Source organism: Mya arenaria, chromosome 17, assembly GCF_026914265.1.
Source record: "Mya arenaria isolate MELC-2E11 chromosome 17, ASM2691426v1".
NCBI lineage: Eukaryota > Metazoa > Mollusca > Bivalvia > Myida > Myidae > Mya > Mya arenaria.
In genome coordinates this window covers 37,487,548-37,510,253 of record NC_069138.1, presented here as the reverse complement: position 1 = coordinate 37,510,253, position 22,706 = coordinate 37,487,548, and the positions used below count along the sequence as shown (strand labels likewise).

The 22,706-nt window shown below is 33.4% G+C and overlaps 1 protein-coding gene across 1 annotated transcript; it reads right to left on the bottom strand.

The window, feature by feature from the left end:
* Positions 1-20,289: 20,289 nt before the first annotated feature.
* LOC128222778 (cholecystokinin receptor type A-like) lies at positions 20,290-21,835 on the bottom strand. The gene has a single exon (XM_052931893.1). The coding sequence runs from the start codon at positions 21,763-21,765 to the stop codon at positions 20,536-20,538; it is 1,230 nt and encodes a 409-aa protein (XP_052787853.1). The 5' UTR covers positions 21,766-21,835; the 3' UTR covers positions 20,290-20,535.
* Between the last annotated feature and the right edge of the window lie 871 nt (positions 21,836-22,706).

Sequence of the window (22,706 nt, the reverse complement as noted above, 5' to 3'; positions counted from 1 at the left end):
TCTGATAAGATGTCGGCCTGAAAAGTCCCTTTTTAATGAAAATGTTCGATGTAACACATGTTAGCAGTTTTAACTAATGTTACCGCGTAACCCTATATTTAAGATAGGATAAACTGTTTCAAACCTTTAAAAAACTTTTCTGTAACTCATTGCAGCTTTTGTAACCGCATAACTCTGATCAAATGTCGACCTCAAAACTCGATATTTGGGGTTGGACATTGATTTTCTTTTCATTGTATATAATATGCTCTGTTTATTTGCCTATAACCCAAGTAACTAAAAAGTGAGAAGGGTTACAAATTTCTGGCGCTAATTTGAGTTCTGCCGCTAATTTTACAATAACATCCGTCTAATTGGACCGGTGCATTTAAGACGTCTCTGATCATGGCATATTCTCAAAAACTCAACTTAAGTTGAGCCCTGGTAGAAGTAAACTTTCAAAATTTGAAAATGGTGGGTCAGAGTTCTAGTCAAAATACATTCAGAAAACGTAGACAATAGTAATGATTTACTATTGCGCTAGATTTTGCAATTACCTTTCATATTGTTTTGCCAGGTTGCATGTGTAGGAACTACTTACAATTTTACTGCAGATATTTTCCTGTTCAGGATTTCATTAAAGCGAAAGTTTACGTTTTATATTTACCAGATATATGAATATAAGGACTGTGTTACGTTAAATAATAAATTTGATTTGCTGATATTAATTTATTTACCAAACGACAAGTAATTTAACGCTGCTTGACAATTATATGTCTCTGATTTTACCTCCATCCCTGAATTGAAAGCGGAAAAATACAAATGACAGTCGCCGAAAGGATTCTAGCTGGTCAAACGCCAACTGCTGAATCCAATATATTATCAAAACTTTACTTAGAAATACAGTTAATCATTCCTGGAACTGTATATGACATTACAATATTGTCCGAACATCTGTTTGTCATTGCGCCTATCGACAACAATTCAACACCACAGTGAACGATTGGCCAAAACATAAATAGTATAACAACAGTGAGTCCAACGGAAATCGTTTCGTCACTACACAACATAGGCACAGCGCAATTTTTCTCCGTTTCTAACGATGACCTTATCAGATTTCATAAATTTCCGTTGGTAAAAACTGCAAGGGTATCATTTACAGCAGATTTTGTTGTTGCAATAAGTTTCAAACGCGTAAGTAGAATTCATTTTTTAATTATGGAAAGACTCATCATTGGAGTTATAAAAGACAGCTGTTGCTATTACACCCGATCATAATACAGCATTTCAAAGTGATAGCAACACAGAGATAGTCGTGACGAATGATAAAACAGTAAATTCGATGGTTCATATGAGATGACCATGGAAACTACCGGTCGTGTGAACGTATATGGGGTGAAATCGGAGTTTGTCTGTGGTTGAACCAATATATCTGGCCATTACAACGCTACTCGCTATTTGGATTGGTCAAAGTGTACAAGGAAGAAAAAATACTTGCCCACAGTGATCTAATGTCTACACTGGCATGACAATCGACAGCGTCGCTCATGTGTACATAATGTGTAGACTTGTTGCTTTACTGTGTGGTCAGTGTCTCCCAATCATAGAACATTTACAATACCTGTTGCAGGTATTAAACCTTTCTACATCCCGTATTATATGACCGTTCATCGATGGACATACCTTTCGATTCAATGCGATATTATTGGATTTGTGAAAGAAAACCAAGTTGAAGAGTTGCAAATTCTTTTTATACAACATTGATATTGATATTGATGTGAGTTGTGTTTGTGGGTGTATTGCATTATTTTTCATAGTTGTTTATCCGTTTGACTTTTGGATATTGATATCAGGAAACACCGAAGTTGCATTTTCTAAGACATGGAAGAAGATGCCATAAACGAATTTAAAAACAGCCAATTTGGGATTTTATTAAGAAGGGCGACCGTTGCTGATATAATTCCCGACTACACGTTAGAAGTAATATACAATACAGTCGTCGCCGTGACATTCTATCTGCGTTTGATTCAGGTGGCATGCATGATCTCGAATTACAAACGACAGTATTAGTGCGCCTGTGTGTGTACAGATCTGATATTGTACGCTTGGTGCCACCAAATATGTCATCGATTCACCGCTAAATACACAGACACACACTGTCCACATACAGTGTAATATGTCATTCTGTCCATATACAAATTGACTGGTTGAGTGTGATTACTTGAGATTAGTCAAAGTGTACTTGAATAAAACATAGGAATTGATATTGCTATGGATTATGTTTGCCTGCGAGTTGCTTTTGATTTTTGTGCTGGTGTAGTGGATGTTTGGCTTATAGGATCGACGTCTACATTATACTGATTTTTTTATCACCCCCCCCCCCCCCCCTTAAAATATAAATAGATAAAACCCATTAAATATTGCAGACAGTAAACATGATTATAGTATTATTCACACCGATTAATATTGTCTCATTTCCTGCAAACCTGCAATAAAATAATCGCATTGTTTGTGTTATTTGTTTCGGCAAAGTTTGTGAAAAAACTGTATTCTTATAATTACCGTATCACTGTCATGATATCGAAAATATGCACTTTGTATTTGTATATCTTAGCAAAACAAGCATATTAAAATATTAAACGATACTATCGATTTGTTTGAGGCAATCGAGTGAAGTGCAAAACGTGTTTATGTACTTTTTTCTTTATACCGACTTTAAAACTCATTGCCTCGATCTCTTAATTTCTAATCAATTAAAGTAATTAACGTAATTATATATCTGGAGCTTTCACAGGAGTGAGACTGACCCAACATGCCGCACTGAAAAAGGTTGTTACTTATTGTTTCACACAGGTTTTTATATGCTAATCAAAATAATAAATGTATTTCTAATTCAAGGAAATCTATTCAAATTCGCAATTAGACCATTGCAAAACATATGAAAGGCACCAGTGCATTACATCATATAAATGAATCTCTGAAAGTAAAAGGTCATGCATTAATTAGTGTATAATTTTTAGTTCAAGGGCACATGACTCCAAAGAAGAAGAACAAGCTGTGGTTGACGAAGAGTATGAGATGTTTGTGTTTTAACATTTGGCTACTGAGCTTGTTGCTGTATCATTCCATATAAATATATATGTAATGATCGTTATGTTTAAAATCTATAAGAACTAAACAAACATTAACCTGTGGCTGTTGTTTGCAAACCTAAAACTTCCATGTAGAACTCCTACTCATAAATGTATAATTTATAGTCATTGGCACTTAACTTTATGTGTCTTGTCATTCCACACATCAGAAACAATACTTATGTGAAAAACTACAGAAACAAGCTCGGTAGCAAAATGTTTAAACATAATCCCGGTTTAATGGCACTGGGTAAACGCCAAAGACATAGAAAACAAACACAAAAATCACAAACAAGAAACATGGAAGAACAGCACAAAACTCCACGAACAAGTTCACTCAACTTCGCTGTTATTGTGTGGACCATGAGTCAGAAGAAATCCACTTAAACTGTGAAAGTAGGTCTGTTATCTCCATTGTTTCTTCAAATGTTAAACCTAAGGGTACACATCTCTAAGTGGATAAGGTTGAAGCTTACGGAAAATAAATAAATAAATATTTCTTTATGGTGACATGTGTACAAAATATAAACAATTCATCTGAAAATGGGAGATATGTAAAATGTAAAATAAAAGTTACTCTTTACAGCAAATAAGTCGTTGATCACGCGAAATATGTCAAACAATGGAACATTTAATTGTGAAAGTGTGAATCAAATTCCTGAACAATCCCTCTTTAATTGTTAAAAAGTTCAAAGCTTCAATATAGCTGTAAAATAAATCAAAGGGAAAGGGCATATTAATCATGCACGACTCTGGTGCAACTGAAGAAATGTGAGTTAGATACTCGTTTACTAGATGATGATCATTGAAGGATCCCCACTTATAGCCGTCTAATTAAACTTTAGTGTTTATATCAGGTTAAACTAAAAGGGCATATTTTGAATCCGTTTGCTTCCTACCAACTGTATGCTTGGTGCTAGAACATTTCATGGTAATTTTTGTACAAAGTTTCAGATCAATCCTACGTATACTGTTGAAGTTCTTTATGTACTATCGGTATGCACCGAACATAATATAAAATAACACATACAATTTAAGTTACATAGTACAACATGACGATTATGGTACTGAAAATAAAACAAATTTAAATATAACCTAGATTTATAAAAGACAGACTTTGCATTGCATATCTATAATATGATATAAAAGTACGATGATCCTTAAAAAAACTTTTTATTTACTAGTCATTTAGTAGAAGCTTTCGGATTACATCTCAGCTCCTTAATTCCTTAATTGTTATAAATCCGTCAGTAGATTCACACAACATAACTCTACGTAAAAGAAACATTAACGAACGTGGAAATGAGCAACGAGCTACCAACATAAACTCATTACTGTAAGTTTTATGAGGCCTTTATGAACTTTATCTGATGGAGATTTTGTTATCAAAGACCGTAATTTGTAATACAGCGGCGAATACTTTGCTGCAGTCAAAGTCGTAGAAATGCGTAGATCGCTCATTTATTAATGTTCGGAGCATTTTTGAGAGGTTTTTCTTCATCCAATATTAGAATGGTAAAAGGCGTCAAGTCGAACAAAATTTATTATGTGTGTGTTTTATAATATTTTTTTTTTTGGTGTTAAACTACACATCGCACAAGAAATCGAGTATACACTTTGAATGCTGTATATAGTGTATCTTTATTAATGATTGTTGGGATAAGAGTGAGGTTTGTGCACATAAACTGGTTTAAACCCCCAGTAAATTTACATTTTACTGACCGTGTCAAGGCGGTACCTAACAATTCTTGATAAACATACCTAGTTTTTTATATATAGTATAATTGCACAGTGCTGTTTGTGGAGTTTTGTGCTATTTTTCCATGTTTCTTGTGTTTTTATTGTCTTTGTCTTTGGCGTTTACCCCCATGACATTAACCCGGGTTTTTGTTTAAACTTTTTGCTACTGAGCTTGTTTCTGTAGCTTTTCACATAAATAAGGATTCTGTGTTTTCTTATTATGGGTCCCCTGGGATTGCCCTGACCAAAAAAAAGACACATTACAACTAATGTCTATCATGAATTTAGTCATATATAAAAAAAATGCCCACTCAATGAAATCACTGAACAATGGATATTAGACAAAACGAGTATGAGAGCAAACGAGACATACTTTTTAACTCAACATACCACGGTGTGTATCAATTATGAACAGTTCGTCAATTAGTTTTCCGTTAAAAAAGGTTAATGCAACTTTTGAGGATCCATATCAATAATCCTAAAAATTGTTATTCAGAAGTTCTTAACATTGAATGCATGCAATCTCTACCTTTGCTAATTAAGTGTTTTTTAAGTATCTGGAAACACGAATGCATAGATCGATCGTTCATTAAATAAGGTCTTAGCTGCGAACACCTGAAATGATTCGTTACTGGATTGATTGTGAAATCATCATTATTCATAATCTTGTTCATGCAGCAAAAGAAACGTATCATAAGATCTTCTTTTTGCTTTAAGGTATCTTGCAAACTTAGATAATAAATTAAAAATATCCACTACGTCGTCAACAAGCTTACATCTCAGCCATGCCATTAACAAATTGCTTGATGCCTCTGGACATGATAGAGATCAAACTCCAATGCAGTGTTTTCCCCTACCTCCAAGGATGTAACACCTCGACGGATGTGTTTATTTGGTTTTATTTGTTGACATGCATATCATAATCAATGGCTTTTTTGGCTTTCATATTCACCATTCACACATAATGAGCCACCGCTTTGATTTGGCTACTGATAAGTAATCAGCGTGTCTTTGCTGTTGTTAAAGCATTTCAATGTTTATTTCAATCGAACCACATGTTGCGCTAATGTGTAGAATGTCAAAATGACCAATGTAACGTATTAAGGATCTTAATGATCTTTTATTTACAATATATGTCGAATTATAAAATGTGAAGAAGAACAACGGACACATCATGTGTATTTAATCGACCGACATGGAACATTAATTTTTACGAACAGCCTAGGTTTCTGCTGTTTATTTGATTTTTTTTGTAACTATGACGTTTTTTTTTCCACAGTTTCATCCGGTTTTTATTTAGATGATCAGACATCAAAAAGGTAAAAAAACATTGCATGATACGAAACCTGTCTGACATGAAGTCATGTTTTTCGATTATTAAATGCTGTTAACCACAAATATCCGAAACTTAAATTTAATTTGACACAGGGAGATACTTCTCAAATGCATGTCACAATTTTTTCCAGAGTTAAGTCATCCTTAAAATAGCTATATCATGAGTTATTTCAAAATTGGTACATTATTGCAGCCACAGTTCCCTTTTCATTAATTCATATAAAGAAAATACAAGGTTAGTGCCGTGGATGGAGGAAGATTATCTGGCAAGTCGGAGGAATTTATCAAGTAAGCCGAAGGAATTGAAAAGAAGTCCGTTTTCGCGGTAACATGACCAACTGACTGCAGACGAACATCACGTAATCTATTATCCTAATAAACTAAAATTTACACGGCACATTATTATTGGACCGATTAGTGTGCTAGTAACAGGATAAATATAGTTTATATACTATTTGTACTATTGTGTACATACATATATAAAAACAAATAATTTCACCATTTCGAATCTGACTTAAGCTATTTGCTATGCCGGTTTTCCTTTAAACGTATACAAGAAATAAATAATGTTTTTATTAATAAATGAAAATGTCATACCAGCCAATTATCCAGATGCTTTGAAATCATTTAATATTTTTAGGTTACTTGGTATTTTTGTGTAATCCATATACATCGACAACAGACAGAAAAACGTGAAGCGTTGAGTGTTTCTCCCCAGTTACTGTCCATACTTTTTGGTATATTTAAACAAATGTATTAATTGTGATAAATCTTTTTTGGGAATACGAGTGCATCTTAAAATATTAAAAGCAAGGCTTGTTAATTAAACGTCTATTTAATTAAGTGTTATACATAATATTTAATATTTACGAAGTCATAATGGCGGTATGTCTTGACTTACTAATGATTCAAGCAGCGACTGCTATTCCTGGCAATTAATTGTTTGTTTTTTGTTAATTAATGGGACTGAAGGGCACTCTTTAAGTGCGAAGCTTGAACTAAGTATGTCTGTGTCCATTTTATTGTAATAGTTTGTTACATCCTCCTTTTACTAAATATGAAGGAACAACTCACATTTAGCTCCACTGGATACTTAGTATCTTGGTTATAACAGGATAACATGAACGACTCATATTGTAACAAAATAACATCCTGAAAGGATGTGCACATTGATTTTAATAGCTTATGAGTCTGTGATCTTCTTTGGTGTTTGTGTTTATGTATGTGGTGTATATACCCTTGAGTCTCTAGTTCATTGTCGTTTGGGTTCTTGTCGTGTGCCTATACACAGGGTTTATATTTGAATTTTTGACTTCTATGCGTGACCTTGTACTGTTCTATTGTATTACAGCTTATCTAAGAACAATGAATCATTTTTTCCCATTTACAATGTTTGGAGATGTTATTAGATGAGCATGTATAAGTTATATTTTAATGTTTAAATCTGTATTCGTTATTGCGTTGAAACATTTACTTTGTTCCATTTTCTGCGCGAATATAACGTGAGGACATAAACTAGAGACGGTTATGATTTCGGTTTGATTGATACGTTATCTGAACATTCTTTCATATTTTTATGCAATCTGCAGCCGACGTCTGCATACAATATGTCATATCTAAGATAATTATTATATTATTTTGTAGCTCATGTTGTCAAAGCACCTGATGTGTCAGCTAAACTATTTAGCAATCGTTTTCTTCAGCCAAGTCTATCTAACTTGTCAACTTTATGTCTTGCTAAATTGATTATTATATTTAATTCATAATTGTATTAAATCATCCTTGGCACCACAGCGTATTATTAACCTATATACGTTTGGGTGCGGAATATGTATTGAATCGGAATGGTTAAAATTAGATGTGGACCAATTATGTTGTTTTTTTAAATTTGCAAGTCATATTTAACGAGCATTTGATGTATCAAACGCCAAATCGTCATACATGAATTTTAATCTAGCATTCCTATATGCTCTTGTTTTGTATTTCTCTTGCCATTTGATAACTATTTGCCATCGCAATTTTATAAAACCAATTTTCGATCGACTGCATGTTTAAAAGATTCGCTTACTTTATAATTGCGTATTATTTTTTTATATTTTTAAATATCTACCGGGAACAAATATATACTGATTAGTTCAATATATGTTTATGTGATAAAGCGTGAATAAAATTCATTTAAATTGCGTTAGAAACGCGTTATGGTAACACGGAGGACCGTTTGTTACATTTATTGAAAGAAAAGGTTAACATTTTGCTTAAGTTTCAAAAGATGCCTTCTCATTGTGAACATGTTATCAGTCTTTGATAAACACAAATGGCACGAATCTTTGATATCTAAGTGTTGAAACCATGTTAGAGTCCCTTTAAAATATATCCAAATCATTCAAATTGAACTAAGGTAATGAATTATAATGTTAAAATATTGCATTTGTGTCGAACCTGCGTTATGTTTCCTTGTCTATGCGAATATGGCTTGGTGCCGTAAACTGGACCTCATTAATTACTACTGATATGATATTTGTTAGGTAATTTGATTATTTGAACAATCTGCCACCGACTGCTGCTTCTATCATCTATAATATGAAAGTAAATCATCACAGAATCTCCATATCTGAAGCAGTCTCCAAGCCTTCGAATAGAAGGTTATCATACTGCACATATGTCTGGATAAACCTGGTGAAATATTGAAAATGAAGGTAACATTTCACCACTACTCATTTATCTTGTTATAAACGGTTTATCTCGTTGTTTATTATACTTGTTGCAGTATCCGGTACGACAGCTAAATCATTCAGCAAAAAGTGTTTTTATTTCCTTTTGTAAATTTCCTATGATCTATGTAGTTACCTAGCTACACACGCCGATTTGGGAAAGCGAAAAAATGACATTGTAAATATAATGAAGAAAAAAAAACTTGCTTTCTTTGTTCGATGAAGTTTTACAATTATATTTAGTTCTTCTTTTTCATTTTATCATAAATATAGTTTTAAAACAATAGAGTAACGCAATTGGCTCGATCCATGATAACCATTTCCCGACACACGATGCAAACCCCCTGTTTCGTTACTTTTACGGATCACATTTTAAACATTTAAAAAAGGATGATCTTAATCTCTACCGTTATGAGAATTCACAATTCAAGTAAAATTGCGCAATTAGTTCGATGTGTTATATGCTTATTTGTGTGAATTCGTTTAAACAAAAGAATAGTACGGAAACCCAGTAAACTAACCATGTCAAGTCAACCAAACATTACCTAATAAACATATTTTGACGTTTATTCAATGGGTTTGTTGTGTTTTACGTTGTATGTCTCTTGTAAAAATAATTGTTTGATCCTTGTGCATTTAAACAGGATTCTGGTTAAATGTTGGCGATTTGTCTTGTTCCCATAGGTTACATTGTCTTACTTTCACCGAATATTTATCAATGCCCCTGTTTAAAGGCACACTGATCAACTCCAAAGAAACATACAATAAAAGACAAACAAAGTCACATGACAGAGAACAAAGGTTACAGAAATATTGAAATACCATGGTAAATGAACATTGGGACAACAACATTGCAGCTGTCACTGACAAAGTGACATAGATTCACGAGATCTCAACCTCACTCTTTCTAAGAACAAAAGGTGAACCGTCTTGGCCTTAATGGTTGAGAAACACTTGATTAGCATTATAGGTATCGTACAACAATATCAATTACCTTGATTCCTAAGCGGATATGTTTCCGTCGCCATTTCGAACGACAACCTTAGATTTAAATCGCACGACTGAGCTCTAAAAGCACTTTTCCATTGATATTGTTTGGAAACTCATCAACATTTCTTTTCAAATCAAACATATTGATCCCTCTGACTAATATTGCTTAATGGCTGTCCGTGTTCTCAAGAGTGTTTCGCCTCGTAAAATATGGATGATGTTCGTGTTTTGTTGAAACTTAATGTATCAAAACATGCTTGAAGTAAATAAAAAATTTGGAAATGTTTATTGTTGTTAGAATTGATCCTTTGTAATTATGGCGTAATTGGGATATGTGATCGAAATTGTTCACCTTATAAAAACGTTCTCGAGTACTATTTGCGATACGGTCAAGGGTAATCAAGGTAAATAGTTATAATATTAATATGAATATTCATCACGATTAAACTTTTCCAGATATAATGGTAGAATCTATTATTTAGCAATGCGATGACAATACTTTGTCTTTGTTTTTCGACGTTTAATTGTCATATTGATCAACGTTTCATTTGATGTACTCAAAGATTGAATCGCAATCATATAGGTCGTTCATATTGAAAGTGTAATTTTAAAGTTAATTTCATTGTTTTATTTGAGTTATGAGTATGATACAACCAGACGATTAAGCCGAAGTTTATACTAGAAACATATAGCAACAGTGCTTTTGAAAGAATATGTGTAATTTAAGAAAAAGAAACATAATCAACATAATCAATATCTTGAAAAAGACCGTGAATGTTGTGTAATTTTCAAAATGCTTCTATAAAAATACCTACTACTAAACACATGTTCAGAGACTGCAGCGATAAAAACGACAAGAGGTCAGTAAAGAGTACCTTATCATTTGTTTGGAGGTATATATGAAATTAAGTGTTTGTCTGGCTGCACCGGCTTGATTTGGTTTTGTTGGTTAAACTCGGCCGTATAAGGGAAGTTTTAAAAAGCGTTTTTCGAAATGTTAAATGTCAAAGACGATCAAATGTGACTTTTATTCTTTTAAACTTTAAAACATTTCGGCACGTGTCAGATATCGCTTCCGAGTAAAACCATGCACGCAGTGCAATTGTACTAGTCAAGGATTTGGCGATCTCCTCGTCCTGGAAAGCAATGAAATACGAATATGCAGCTTCCGGTTTTGCTGAAATGGGCGTTTTGATAAATTGATCGTTAATATAATTCATATATATATATATATTTTTTTTTTATGTAATGGCTTTGATTGAAGATACGTATTTGCTATAACCCCATCAATATGGCTGACATCCTTTTTATGTGGGTCTGTTAGTATTTGGATGGTCAATGGGCTCCGTAATCTTTTAATTCATATCTAACGCTTTCAAATGAGGAGCATTGCATGTGCTTAGTTTACTAAATTGTCACGAATATCTTCATGACCTGATTGAAGTACATTAGTTTCTTTACGTAGTCCTTAACGTAATTTGAGGAGAATATTTTAAAAATATACAGATATACACTTCCACATTACTTATTGTAAAATTCTAATAATATAGTTATTAGTATATCTATTTCCAAATTAATCTCAAAACATTTGATAATAACCTTAACCAATTCGGTGGATGTTTGTAATTGTAACAATAATTACTCCGAACGTGCAAGATGCATGGGGGCAATTGACATTCACAGGCAAATAATTTGTTGTCCACGTCTAATAATCTAATTATCGGTTACAAATAGAGAGATTGGAGATGAAAAACGATCCACAGACATGCACTCTATAGACTGCTTGATAAAGACTATCACTATCAATTAATGTTTTTCCCGAGGACATTTTTTATCATTTATCCGTCAAAAAAGTACTTTGAAGAAGATGAATTTTTTTATTTATTTTTTATTTATTTCCAGACGTAATCTGGCTTAGAATTGCTTTTTCGGGATATATCAGAGATAAGACAATTTTAGATATCCTGAAGATCAAACGACTGGAAACATTTAGTGTAACATTGGCTGTTTAGAACAGTTATATCATCAAGTATGGCAAAGGATGTTGGACAATATTGGAATTACACTTAATATGAACAATGTGAATTCATACCGATATTGTAATCATCAATAGCACATTCAATACCTTAATACGTCCATTAAAATGTCTGAAAACTGATGTAGCCTAAAACGTTCCCAAAATTCTTAGTATTCCTGAAAATGTTGTGGCCCATCCACCTCCCTGCATCTTATTTGACTTTTGAGGTTCTTGACTGACATAATGTTCATTATTGATACACATAAGGTGAGCTATTAAATATACAAAGACACGTCAGTCGTCAATCATTTAAGTTTAAAGTTATGTTTAATTTGCTCACGTAATCATCATTTCCATCAATTAAAGTAATTTTGTTTAATATACAACAGACGGTTTCACAGTGACTTTGTTTTGTATATATTTATATATTGATTGACATTAGAAGTTCAACATTATAGGCATTTTGTTTACATGTGTAACTGCATATATTGCCGTTTGCATCTGGTAGAGATTGAGATCGGTCAATTACCCCGATACTGATGTTGTCATTTTTTGGCTTATGTTCAGCTTTCGACAAATCTCTCGTCAGGAACATGTAACGCAGCCCACTTAAAGTCGTTCATGACCTCTCATTAACGTATTTATAACTGTTATAATAAAAAAATATAATATATATTGATCGCAATGATATACACAAGTCAACAATATTCATTTTCAAAAACAACAAACGTAGGCAGAGTAAGCACCAATCAAATTTCAGACGGACTAGCGTTTAATGTTCTATATTCATACAGCATTAAGCAGGGGTTTCTCATTGCTGCAGCAGATTTCACACGTTATGTATGTAAGCACATATTCAATCAACAACAGAAGCTGCACTAAACACATGCAACTATGTTGAAGGGGTATATGTGATTTGGTTAATATTGACAGTTTCCAGTTTTGTGAATCCAACAATTGGTTGTCACCTGGTATTCTACCTTTCAGTAAGTGTTCAGTGTTTATGACCCGTCTATCTTAATGGCGTTCATAACAGTGTCCGTTAGGGGTTAAAATAGAGGACAAGTTAAAATAAAATATTTTTGAACTACATGATACACAGCATAAACAACTTATGCTTTAATAAATATAACAATCATATTGAGAAATGTGTTCTTCCTCTTGTGGCTGTGTGAACGTTTATTTACAGCAGATTACGATATGTGAATATTGGCCAAATCATACTTTCAAATTAATTTTAGAAAACAAAGGAAACATTAGTGGAATGTGTTGCATTGGTATCGTGCTTATGGAAGCTCTAATGGTTTCACACTATCGCATTAAAAAAGATGAGTCGCAGATTATGTCATTATACTTTGGAAACCAACGGACCCAGGGGATGTACGGTAATGCTGCAGCTCTCTAAAACATTTCACATGGTACATGACGATAAGTGTCTAGCACGGTTTTTAATCGCTTTAGATTGTCTAAAATAAACGATGTTCTAGACTGGAAAATATTGTTTGCGTCTCTCTGACGGGAAAATGGATGTACGCTCTAATTGCAGAAAATATTATAATGTTATCTCACGAAAATACAATGAGGCTTATACCGTTTACATGTTGAAATCTTTAAACAATATCGAAAAATATGTTTTAAAATCTCATTACCCGATCAAAAGTATTCAGATAATTACCAAGTGCAGGATGAAAATTTCAATCATAGTTTCCAGCATATCAGTTCCTTGGGAGCTTTGTGACACGAATGATCGATTTAACAATGTGTCGAAATGAAAAAAAGAATACTCTAACAGTATTTCTTTGTGACCGACTGATGTTTGTTCCGGCATAATTTTCGTAAATACGGTTCACGCCTTGTCATCGGTGGTATTTCACACTATGTGTTGAAGCCTTCCATCACGTGGGCACAAAAGGAAAGATAGATTGAAACTTGGATCATTGGTTGAATGCAGGACAAATGAATGTAGTAGTATCTTGCAAGGGTTACATCTCTGGGGACAACTGTTACAAAGTTATCTCCCCTTGTTATTCCTTAAGTATTCCATGTATCACCTGTGATTTGTTTTCGGCTGCACAAGTACATTTGCAAATTTACTCATCGAATACTAATGATAATAGTTGATTTGCATTTTATTTGCTCAATCACCGTTCCGATTTAAGACTTTGGGCAGGATTTCAAATTTAAGCCTTGTTATTAAAAATATCGAGATATCAAGCAGTGATAATACACATGCTGAAATAGTTATCATCATATAAGTAGTATATTCAAGTGCCAAAATTTATTGACTGAAGTGTAAAAAACATGATTCAATGATTAACATGAGCACTGTATACGGTTCGACTGATTGCCAAGTCAATATAGATACATATCATAACACTTTTAAAGAGGTTTGGTACTAGAGAAGGTTGACAACACACGAAGGACGACAGTCACTTACCGATCATCATAGCTCACCGTGATTGAGCTGAAACGGATATGCGAAATGAGTTGTCAAAGATTTGAAGAGTTATCAAGGACATAACATGCAGACTGTTGTAAATTGCCCTTAAAAGTAAAGCGTTGCTAAACAGGTGTATGACGCGGTAAACCCAGCTCCTTGAAAAACTTGGGAAACGTACTTCTGAAATCAACCGCTTAGCAATAATATCTTTAATGCTGTTGAAAGTCTCGCGCACCTATCTAAAGGAAAAAAAAACAATCATCAGTCGTTCAAATCTGATAAATCAGTAAACTTGATTTAATTTTCATGCATGTCTATTCATTGTGTTACAAGGTAAATCCAGAACAAAATAAAGATATCAATAACGCCTTAATTACGATTTGTCAGGCTAAGATGCGATCTTAATATATTTGATTTAGGCGATATTGGGGGAAATTCTTATGCAGACTACATACTTCGTAACAATCTACATCTAAGACAAACACAAGGATAAGCAAAGGGGGGAATAAATCTTATTTACTACTAGTGGCATGGTAACGTGACCGCAATCACTTTAAGTCATAGAAAACGTATCTCAGGCAGTAACTGAACAACGCTTTGATTGTTTGACAGGTATGGTTAGTACAAACGAAGTAATATATCGCTAATACTAGTTTTCGGGTGCCCTACCTCACACTTGCACTTTTATTGATATAATTTCTTCATGTAAAACATAAACATTATAAATCAAAATCAAGTGTTTGCCGCTCCTGAAAAATTCGAAAATAAGTCAGAGATAGTTTAGTACTTCCAGTGCCAGGATGACGTTGTATTTATCATGATATTGTCTTATCATTGCATCAACCCCTTAAGCTAATGAGATAAATCATTTACTAATTCGAAAAGGTCAGATATATGAACAGGGCATCAATAAATAATGTGGTGTGATTCGGTTGAAGTGTTCTGATCCCAATAAAAACAACTGGCTGTTTAAGTGACTAGAATATATAGTTCTAACACGCACAATTCAACACGTCGTTCTATATGGGTCATGAATGTCATGTGAACTCAATTATTAATAAGCAATTACATGACTCTTTTAAATCTTTGTTAAACGCTTGTAAAACATGCATTGTTTGGTGTTTAGTTCTGTATTCAAACTAAGTTTACTACTAGCGAAATGTTGGTTTGCAGAATATAAACGTGCTCATGCTGAAAGATAGGTAGTTCAATAAAGACACTTCTTTATTATCATCATCCGGGCAGTCATTATATTGTTTGCGAGTAATAAACGAGTGTGTTAAAATGTTAAAATGTCTTATAAAAATGAATTCGAGCGTTGCAAAAGAAGATATTATATGGGATGGAAAATTGCGATAGCGATGAATTAATTACATTCAATAAAACTATATTGTAGCATTATTTTATACACTGATGCATTTGTGAGTTGTACCCATTGCTCGACGATGTATTCAGAACTCATGGAACTTTATTTTCAGAATTTCAATACCTCTTACTTTGATACTTTGACAGGTAATGGAAAATTGTTCAGAGTTATGGATTGCGCCCTGTCCCTCGTCCTGCATGTTTTAACGGACTTATATCATGAGATCCTGATTGACATAATTCTTTTAATTGACTCACACCAGGTGTTATGTTGAGATGATAATTATATTTAAATTGTTTATGTAATTATTTTTCTATCAATCAGAGTTGTTGTGTTCAACATTAATAGGTTTTCTCTAAGCGATCGTAAGATGTTTTAGAAGAGAAATAAGCCACCGAGACACGTACACAAATAATAAATTCCTGCATTTCGGACCAAGCTTATCATACATTGAGAGTTAGAAACAACACGGATACTCCCGATTTAAGTGGGAAGTGAAACGGCTCCAATGCTACCAATTAAACACTGACGTTTTTTAGACAGACAAAGGGACATAAAATGTAAAATGCAATAGAAGCAGCTGCAGTGACAAGCCCATGGACAACATATTTAATAAAGACCCTTTTAAAAGGCAAACAGACACAAATGAGAGACATACGTGCGTGCATACAACACGGACTGACCACACTATCAATATATATTTATCCGTTTATGTATCGCATTCGAACAGTCAGCTGAACAGGAGTTTACTAGGGAATTAACTTCACATTGTCCCAACACTTACCAATAAGGGAACACTTATTAATAAGGCAAAATCAACTTGAGGACAAATGCAGTTTAAGTAAAAAACAACATATTGACAATGTTACTCAACGTCCGAATATAGAAATAACCTATAGACGAATGAATCTGGCCGGAGCAGCAGTCCCAACTCCTCTAAGGTATAAACAATTATTTAAAGACAGGTAAAACACACCAACGAAGAGGAGAGTTTAATATGCAGTAAGTTATATACTATTGATGAATGACCGTTATGTAAAAAAAAAATGAAAAAAAAAATAAACTGACAAAAAAGTCAATATGAAATAATCATAATAAAAATATAAACACGAAGTCATTTCGCTGTTTATCAGAGTGACGTATTTCAATATGAAGTCGTTCTTTGAATGTGAACACATTTGGTGCCTTTAACGAACTTGACTTTTTTTCTTTAGACGTGAAGAGATATTTTCGAGACAATAATTTATGAACATTGTTATAGGGGAGCACATTGCATATTGAAGTCTTAAACCAAGCAGCTGTGTTTCGCATTATTTTGTAAGGGATCGATGTAATTTCAAGATAGACGATGATTAACATTTATAAGACATCATTTCATTGCAATTTGCATTATGTATGAAAGCAATATATGAGCTAATGTAATATTTATTTCCGGCCATATTCCGCTTTGAAAAAACTGTTTTGGGATTGATCCGATATCATAGAAGTTCAGATATTAGATATATTTAAACGGCTTTGAACAGGAAGTTTGAAATTGTCTGTTTTAATGCAGTTGTTTAAAGCAAGTATGATAAATGGTGGTGTAAAAGAGTGGAATTACACTTAAATCATTTTTTACAATACTTATCATTACCGATAAAACATTTAATACCCTAATTGCGTTAAAGAAACAATGGAAACTATAGCAGGTTCAAATTAACCAAAATCCTTTATTACTGTCATTCTGACCATTATGACTTGTGGTCCATCCATATCCCTGCTACTGATTTGATTGACGTTTTCTCCCTAACTGACAGATGTTTAAAATTGAAACACACCATGTGTTGTGTTAAGATAATAAGAAGAATTAGCTGAACAAACCAATCATTCATTCAGCGTAAACGATTGACTACAGGACTTTTATCTATAGTTGTCAGTTCATTAATTTGGTCCTTCTATCATTAAAGTTTATGGTGTTTGATATAGAAAAAAGACCGTAGGATATTAAGGAACATCTATAATTAGCTCTACTGAGGCGGTATGTGCTAATTTATGCGGGCCTCGTAACAGAGTCTGGAGGAAGGAAACACATGAAATGTATGAAAACATTCGGTTTATCTCGGTTTCACTGACAGTACCGATAAGAAGCCAAGCACGATAAAGAACGATTTGTCGATTGTTTGGACAACTAGAAAGCACTTCCAAAAGAATGTTATCCAGATATCGATAACTTAAACATGTACATGAAGGTATGTGTTGACGCCATGTTTTTCATTATTCAATCTGTAAAAAATATGTTCGCATCTGGATTTTCTGTAAACGTGTTGTGAAAAAATAACTTTTGAGTGTGTAGTGATTGTTAATGTAACTACGTTAAAATATACTGCAATACGTATTTCGTTTGAATGTACCTTAACTTTTTCAAGATCATTTATTAATTGGAAACAACAGAAAAGATGTCAAAGAGTTAAGTCTTTTCAGATATTTCAATCCACGAGAACGAAAATATAACTTTCTTTATGTACTTGGTAAAGACAGGCCATATTATTGCGATATTTCTTCTTTATCCAGATATAAATAACCTTTGATTTTGTTGACTCCAATTGATAGGCACACACGTCATCGATATTCATTTTCAAACGAAACATACGTAGGCAGATATAAGACGGACTAACGTTTAATGTTCCTTAGACGCAATTACATGATGACTGATTTATCTTTCACACGTTCATTTCTTTCTCGCCGGATACAAAAATGAGGGTCTAATTTATAGATTTTTTACCCCAGATGTTCATTTTCAATTGCCACAGTATCAATTTTCACATTTTGAGCGCCAAATTTTATTCTTAGGTAAAATAAAAGTCCTGCATACAGTATTAAGATGGTTTTTTTAATATCTAGGTGAGTTAAAAATTAAAAAAGTAATCATACGGATATTTCAACAACAATAAAAGCTGTTTTTATCACGTGCAAAATGGTGTTTGGTATAATATTATCAGCTTCCAGTTTTGTAAATTAAAACAATCAAGTATCGCCAGCTTGTCCTACCTATCAGTTGGTGTTCAGTATTTTAAAAGCGGCTTTGCAATGAGGTTTATAAAAGTGTCCTCAAGGCTTTAAATACAAGAAAATGTAAGATATAATAACTTTGAATAACACTGTTTTCAGCATTGATTCATAGTTTGGGGTGTTGATAGAAAGCATAAACAAACTAACGTTTAATGAAAGATAACAATCTACTTTTGAGATTTTGCGATTGTGTAAATGCGTTTTTAAAGCTGTTAACGATATGTTAAAATTTCAAAAAAACATACTTTAAAAATAGGTTTAAAATCAAATGAAACATTACTTGAATATGTTCCATTTGTATCGTATTTATTGAATTTCTAATGGTGTAACATTATCGTATAAAAGAAGAAGAAGATTGGTCTCAGATTATGTAATTATCTTACGGAAACGAAAGAACCAAGGGAATGTAATGTTACAGCTCTCTCAATCATTTTACATGATACATGATTAATAGTGTCTACAACAAGTTTTAATCGTTCTAGCTTGCCTGAAATATACGATGCTATAATCTTATCTGGAAAATATTGTTTGCATCTTTATGACGGGATTATAGGTGTACGCTCTAATTGCAGAAAATAGTATAAAGTTTTGTAAAAAAATAGCGTGAGACTTATATTGGTTACAACGTGCAATGTTTTAAAAATGACGTCAAATTGATATTTAGTTTCTCATTATTTGACATTTTTTATATTCAGAAGTGCATAATGAAAACTGCAATCAGAATTTCCGGCATTTTGGTTCCTTGTGAGCTTTGTGAAACCAATGATTTAACAATATGCAGAAGTGCAATTTAAATACTCCAACAGCGTTCCCTTGTGACCGAATGATGTATGTGTTTTTGAACATTCCTAAGACCAATGTAATTCGCGATGTAAAGAGCAAGCGTGGTAGCACTGCCTACTTATACTTGTGTTCGGCTTGAGTGTACAATGTGATTCAAAGCAAAAAAATCTCAGACTAAGGACACATACGTGCCTGGTTTCAGGACATGAAAATACGTCACAAGGACTAGGCAAGGAATTACAATTTGATTGTAATTATTAAAGTCCAATCGGATTCCATGCGTCTAAGATTTTCGTGAGACCTGAGAATTGACACTTACCGTGTAACGGTGTTCTATTCATTAATGCGGTTCACGCCTTGTCATCGATCGTAGAAAACTATATGTTGAAACCTTCCATTTCGTGGAGAAAGATTAAAACTAGGATCTTTGAAAGATAGTAACAAAAGTGTTTATACTCGTATCTTGCAAGGAGGATTACATCTCTGGGGCATAAAGTCATATCCCCATGTAATTTGTTATTTTCCCGGTCACACTTGATCGGTACTGGTAAAATACAATACAATACACGGCAAATATCTCTTCTATCACCATGTGATTAATGTTTGCTGCATAAGTACATTTGAAATCTAACTCATCGAATAATATTGTTTGATTTGCATTTTATTGGCATATAGAGCGTTCCACTCTGACTCTATAAAGTATAAATAAGCCTTATTGTGCTCAAAATTAAAATCAGTTTAATAAAATACTATTTTATTTTATAATTCAGGTAAACGATAATTAATTGCATGCATTTATGCTAAAACGCAATTCTTGTATTGATGTTTTTTATCAAGGAATGCAAGAAAAATAATGTTATATAACCAAACCCTCATTTATCGCATCTATTCGACAGTCGATTCAGGTAAGGAAATGGCTCCATCCATAGCCATTTTGCTGTTTGACGGGCTTTTAGATCACAAATAAAAAAATACACATTTATAATATAAACCTGCTATCTTACACAACATTGTCTCAGTTTTGATAACAGAATAGGGAGCACATTTCTGCAAGAGCTCCTAAACCTTTTGACAAATATAGCATACACAACTGGATTAATAACATGGTTTAAGAAATATATACGAAAGAAAAATGAAAACAGCGTGAACTCACTTGGTGACATATTGACAATTTTTCCAACTTTCAAAGTCAGTAAATTATGCGTAACATACGTTACAATAAACACAATAGTCAATATAAACCAAATAAAAGTCTTTGTGGGAAATTGCTTGGTTCTCTGTGATCGACCACTTATTCTGATACTCTGTTTAATGCTCTTTCTGTGGTCTGAAACCCAATACTTAAGTGATCCATTGGACGGTGAACCATTTTTAATTTGATTGGGTATTAAGCCGCTACTTCCTCCGTGTTCATTTGTCCCCATGTATTTACGACCAGCCTCTGGTGTTTCGTGAACAACTGTATTTTTATAAATCCCGGAACTTAACACTGTTTCATACGATGAATTATTACGCTGCATGGATATAGCTTTTATTTGTTTCACAGGTTCTTTCATCACAAATGTATACAAGACTATATACGTTACAGAAATTCCGATCAGTAAAACAAGGAGTATGAATTTGTAGACTGTTCTCCATATGGATTTCTTGAACTTTTCTTCCGTTTCACATAGATGAATGGTGGTGTTTCCTCCATGTATATTTGTCATATTTGTTGTTTTTATACCACACAAAATAGTTCCGGGTATAGCTAATAATATAGAGAATGCACAAGCAACAACCATCAAAGTTCGTACTGCAATCGCTGGTGACATTTGTTTCTTGAATGGCTGCACCACCTTTCTAAACCTATCTATTGAGATGACCAAGAGGGCGAGACATGAAGACGTAGCCCCAAAAACGTTGAAAAAACACTTTACCTTGCACGTGACCACATCCCCAAACTCGAAGTATTTCCTCTGTTTTACCATCTCAGCAGGTATCAAAGTTATACATATCACCATGTCTATTACCGCAAGAGTCAGGACGAACACTTTGAAATTATTCCGCTTATAATCCCGACTCAAAGAGAAAACTAGTAAAATTATAAGGTTTCCCAAGAATCCGAAAACGGCAAAGACGCCGAACGTAATTGTAAGCGGAAGCAATGCTTTCGCATAACGGTCGTTCAATTCGTCTAAGCTCTCTGACTGATTATTTTCTAAAACGTCCGTGGAATTATCCATTCTGCTACCAATGCTATTCACACACTGTTGATCAAATACTGGTTCTGAATGTTGATTTGAAAATAACTGATGGCTATCATTACCATTTTCTGATAACATACGTTTTTGTTTAAATTCCACAATTGAAAACAAGCTGATATTTCCAATCTCTGAGATTCACTAAAGTAAAGCCCAATGCCTGTCTAATCAAGCCATACTTTTATACAGCGAAATACGATTATCTGATCCCGCCTCCTGTGAGAAAACGTAGCAGACACGCTTTTGAAGCTGCAGAAATGAAAATCCTTAGTTGTTATAAATTAGATAGTTAAAAGTATCATTTCCATTGGGTGTATTTCTCTTAATTCAAATGTACATCCTTTTTGTCCCGATCTACGTCAATAAGATCATAGACCTTAAATAAGGAAATGGATTATATTGTGTTTGACATCGACTTCATGTATGTTATTACTCTATAAAATATTATTTGTGCGAGCAGTATTTTAGGTTCGTATATCAATTTAAGTAATTTTACCTTGAGAGTTTCATGTATAAACTCTGTTTGGGTTCAAAATTGTGCAAAATATACACACAACATGTACTTGTTACTAATACAATGCTTTTACATATTTTCCTATTGCTCTTTGTAGATGTGAATGGCTCATTTGTGAACGAATGATATCCTTTTCAAATTTAAAATTATAGTAAATTAATCAGATTCCTTCAAAATATGTTCAAAGTTAAAATTTCGAAACATGTATCGTTTGCGTTAATTTTTCTTCAGAGCACACTGTATAAAATCCGAAGAGTGAAATTATAATTAGTTACTTGTTTAAATCAATCCGTACCACCTCATTAATCGTGGCCGCACGGCAGCTTGTATATCTGTCCTATCAGGCTGGTCAGTATTTGACCCCGTTCACAAGGCGGAGATTCTGATAACGACGAACACATGTAAGACG

Excerpts from the sequence above, each read along its gene's own strand:
- LOC128222778 (XM_052931893.1), bottom strand. The coding sequence starts at position 21,765 with ATGGATAATTCCACGGACGTTTTAGAAAATAATCAGTCAGAGAGCTTA.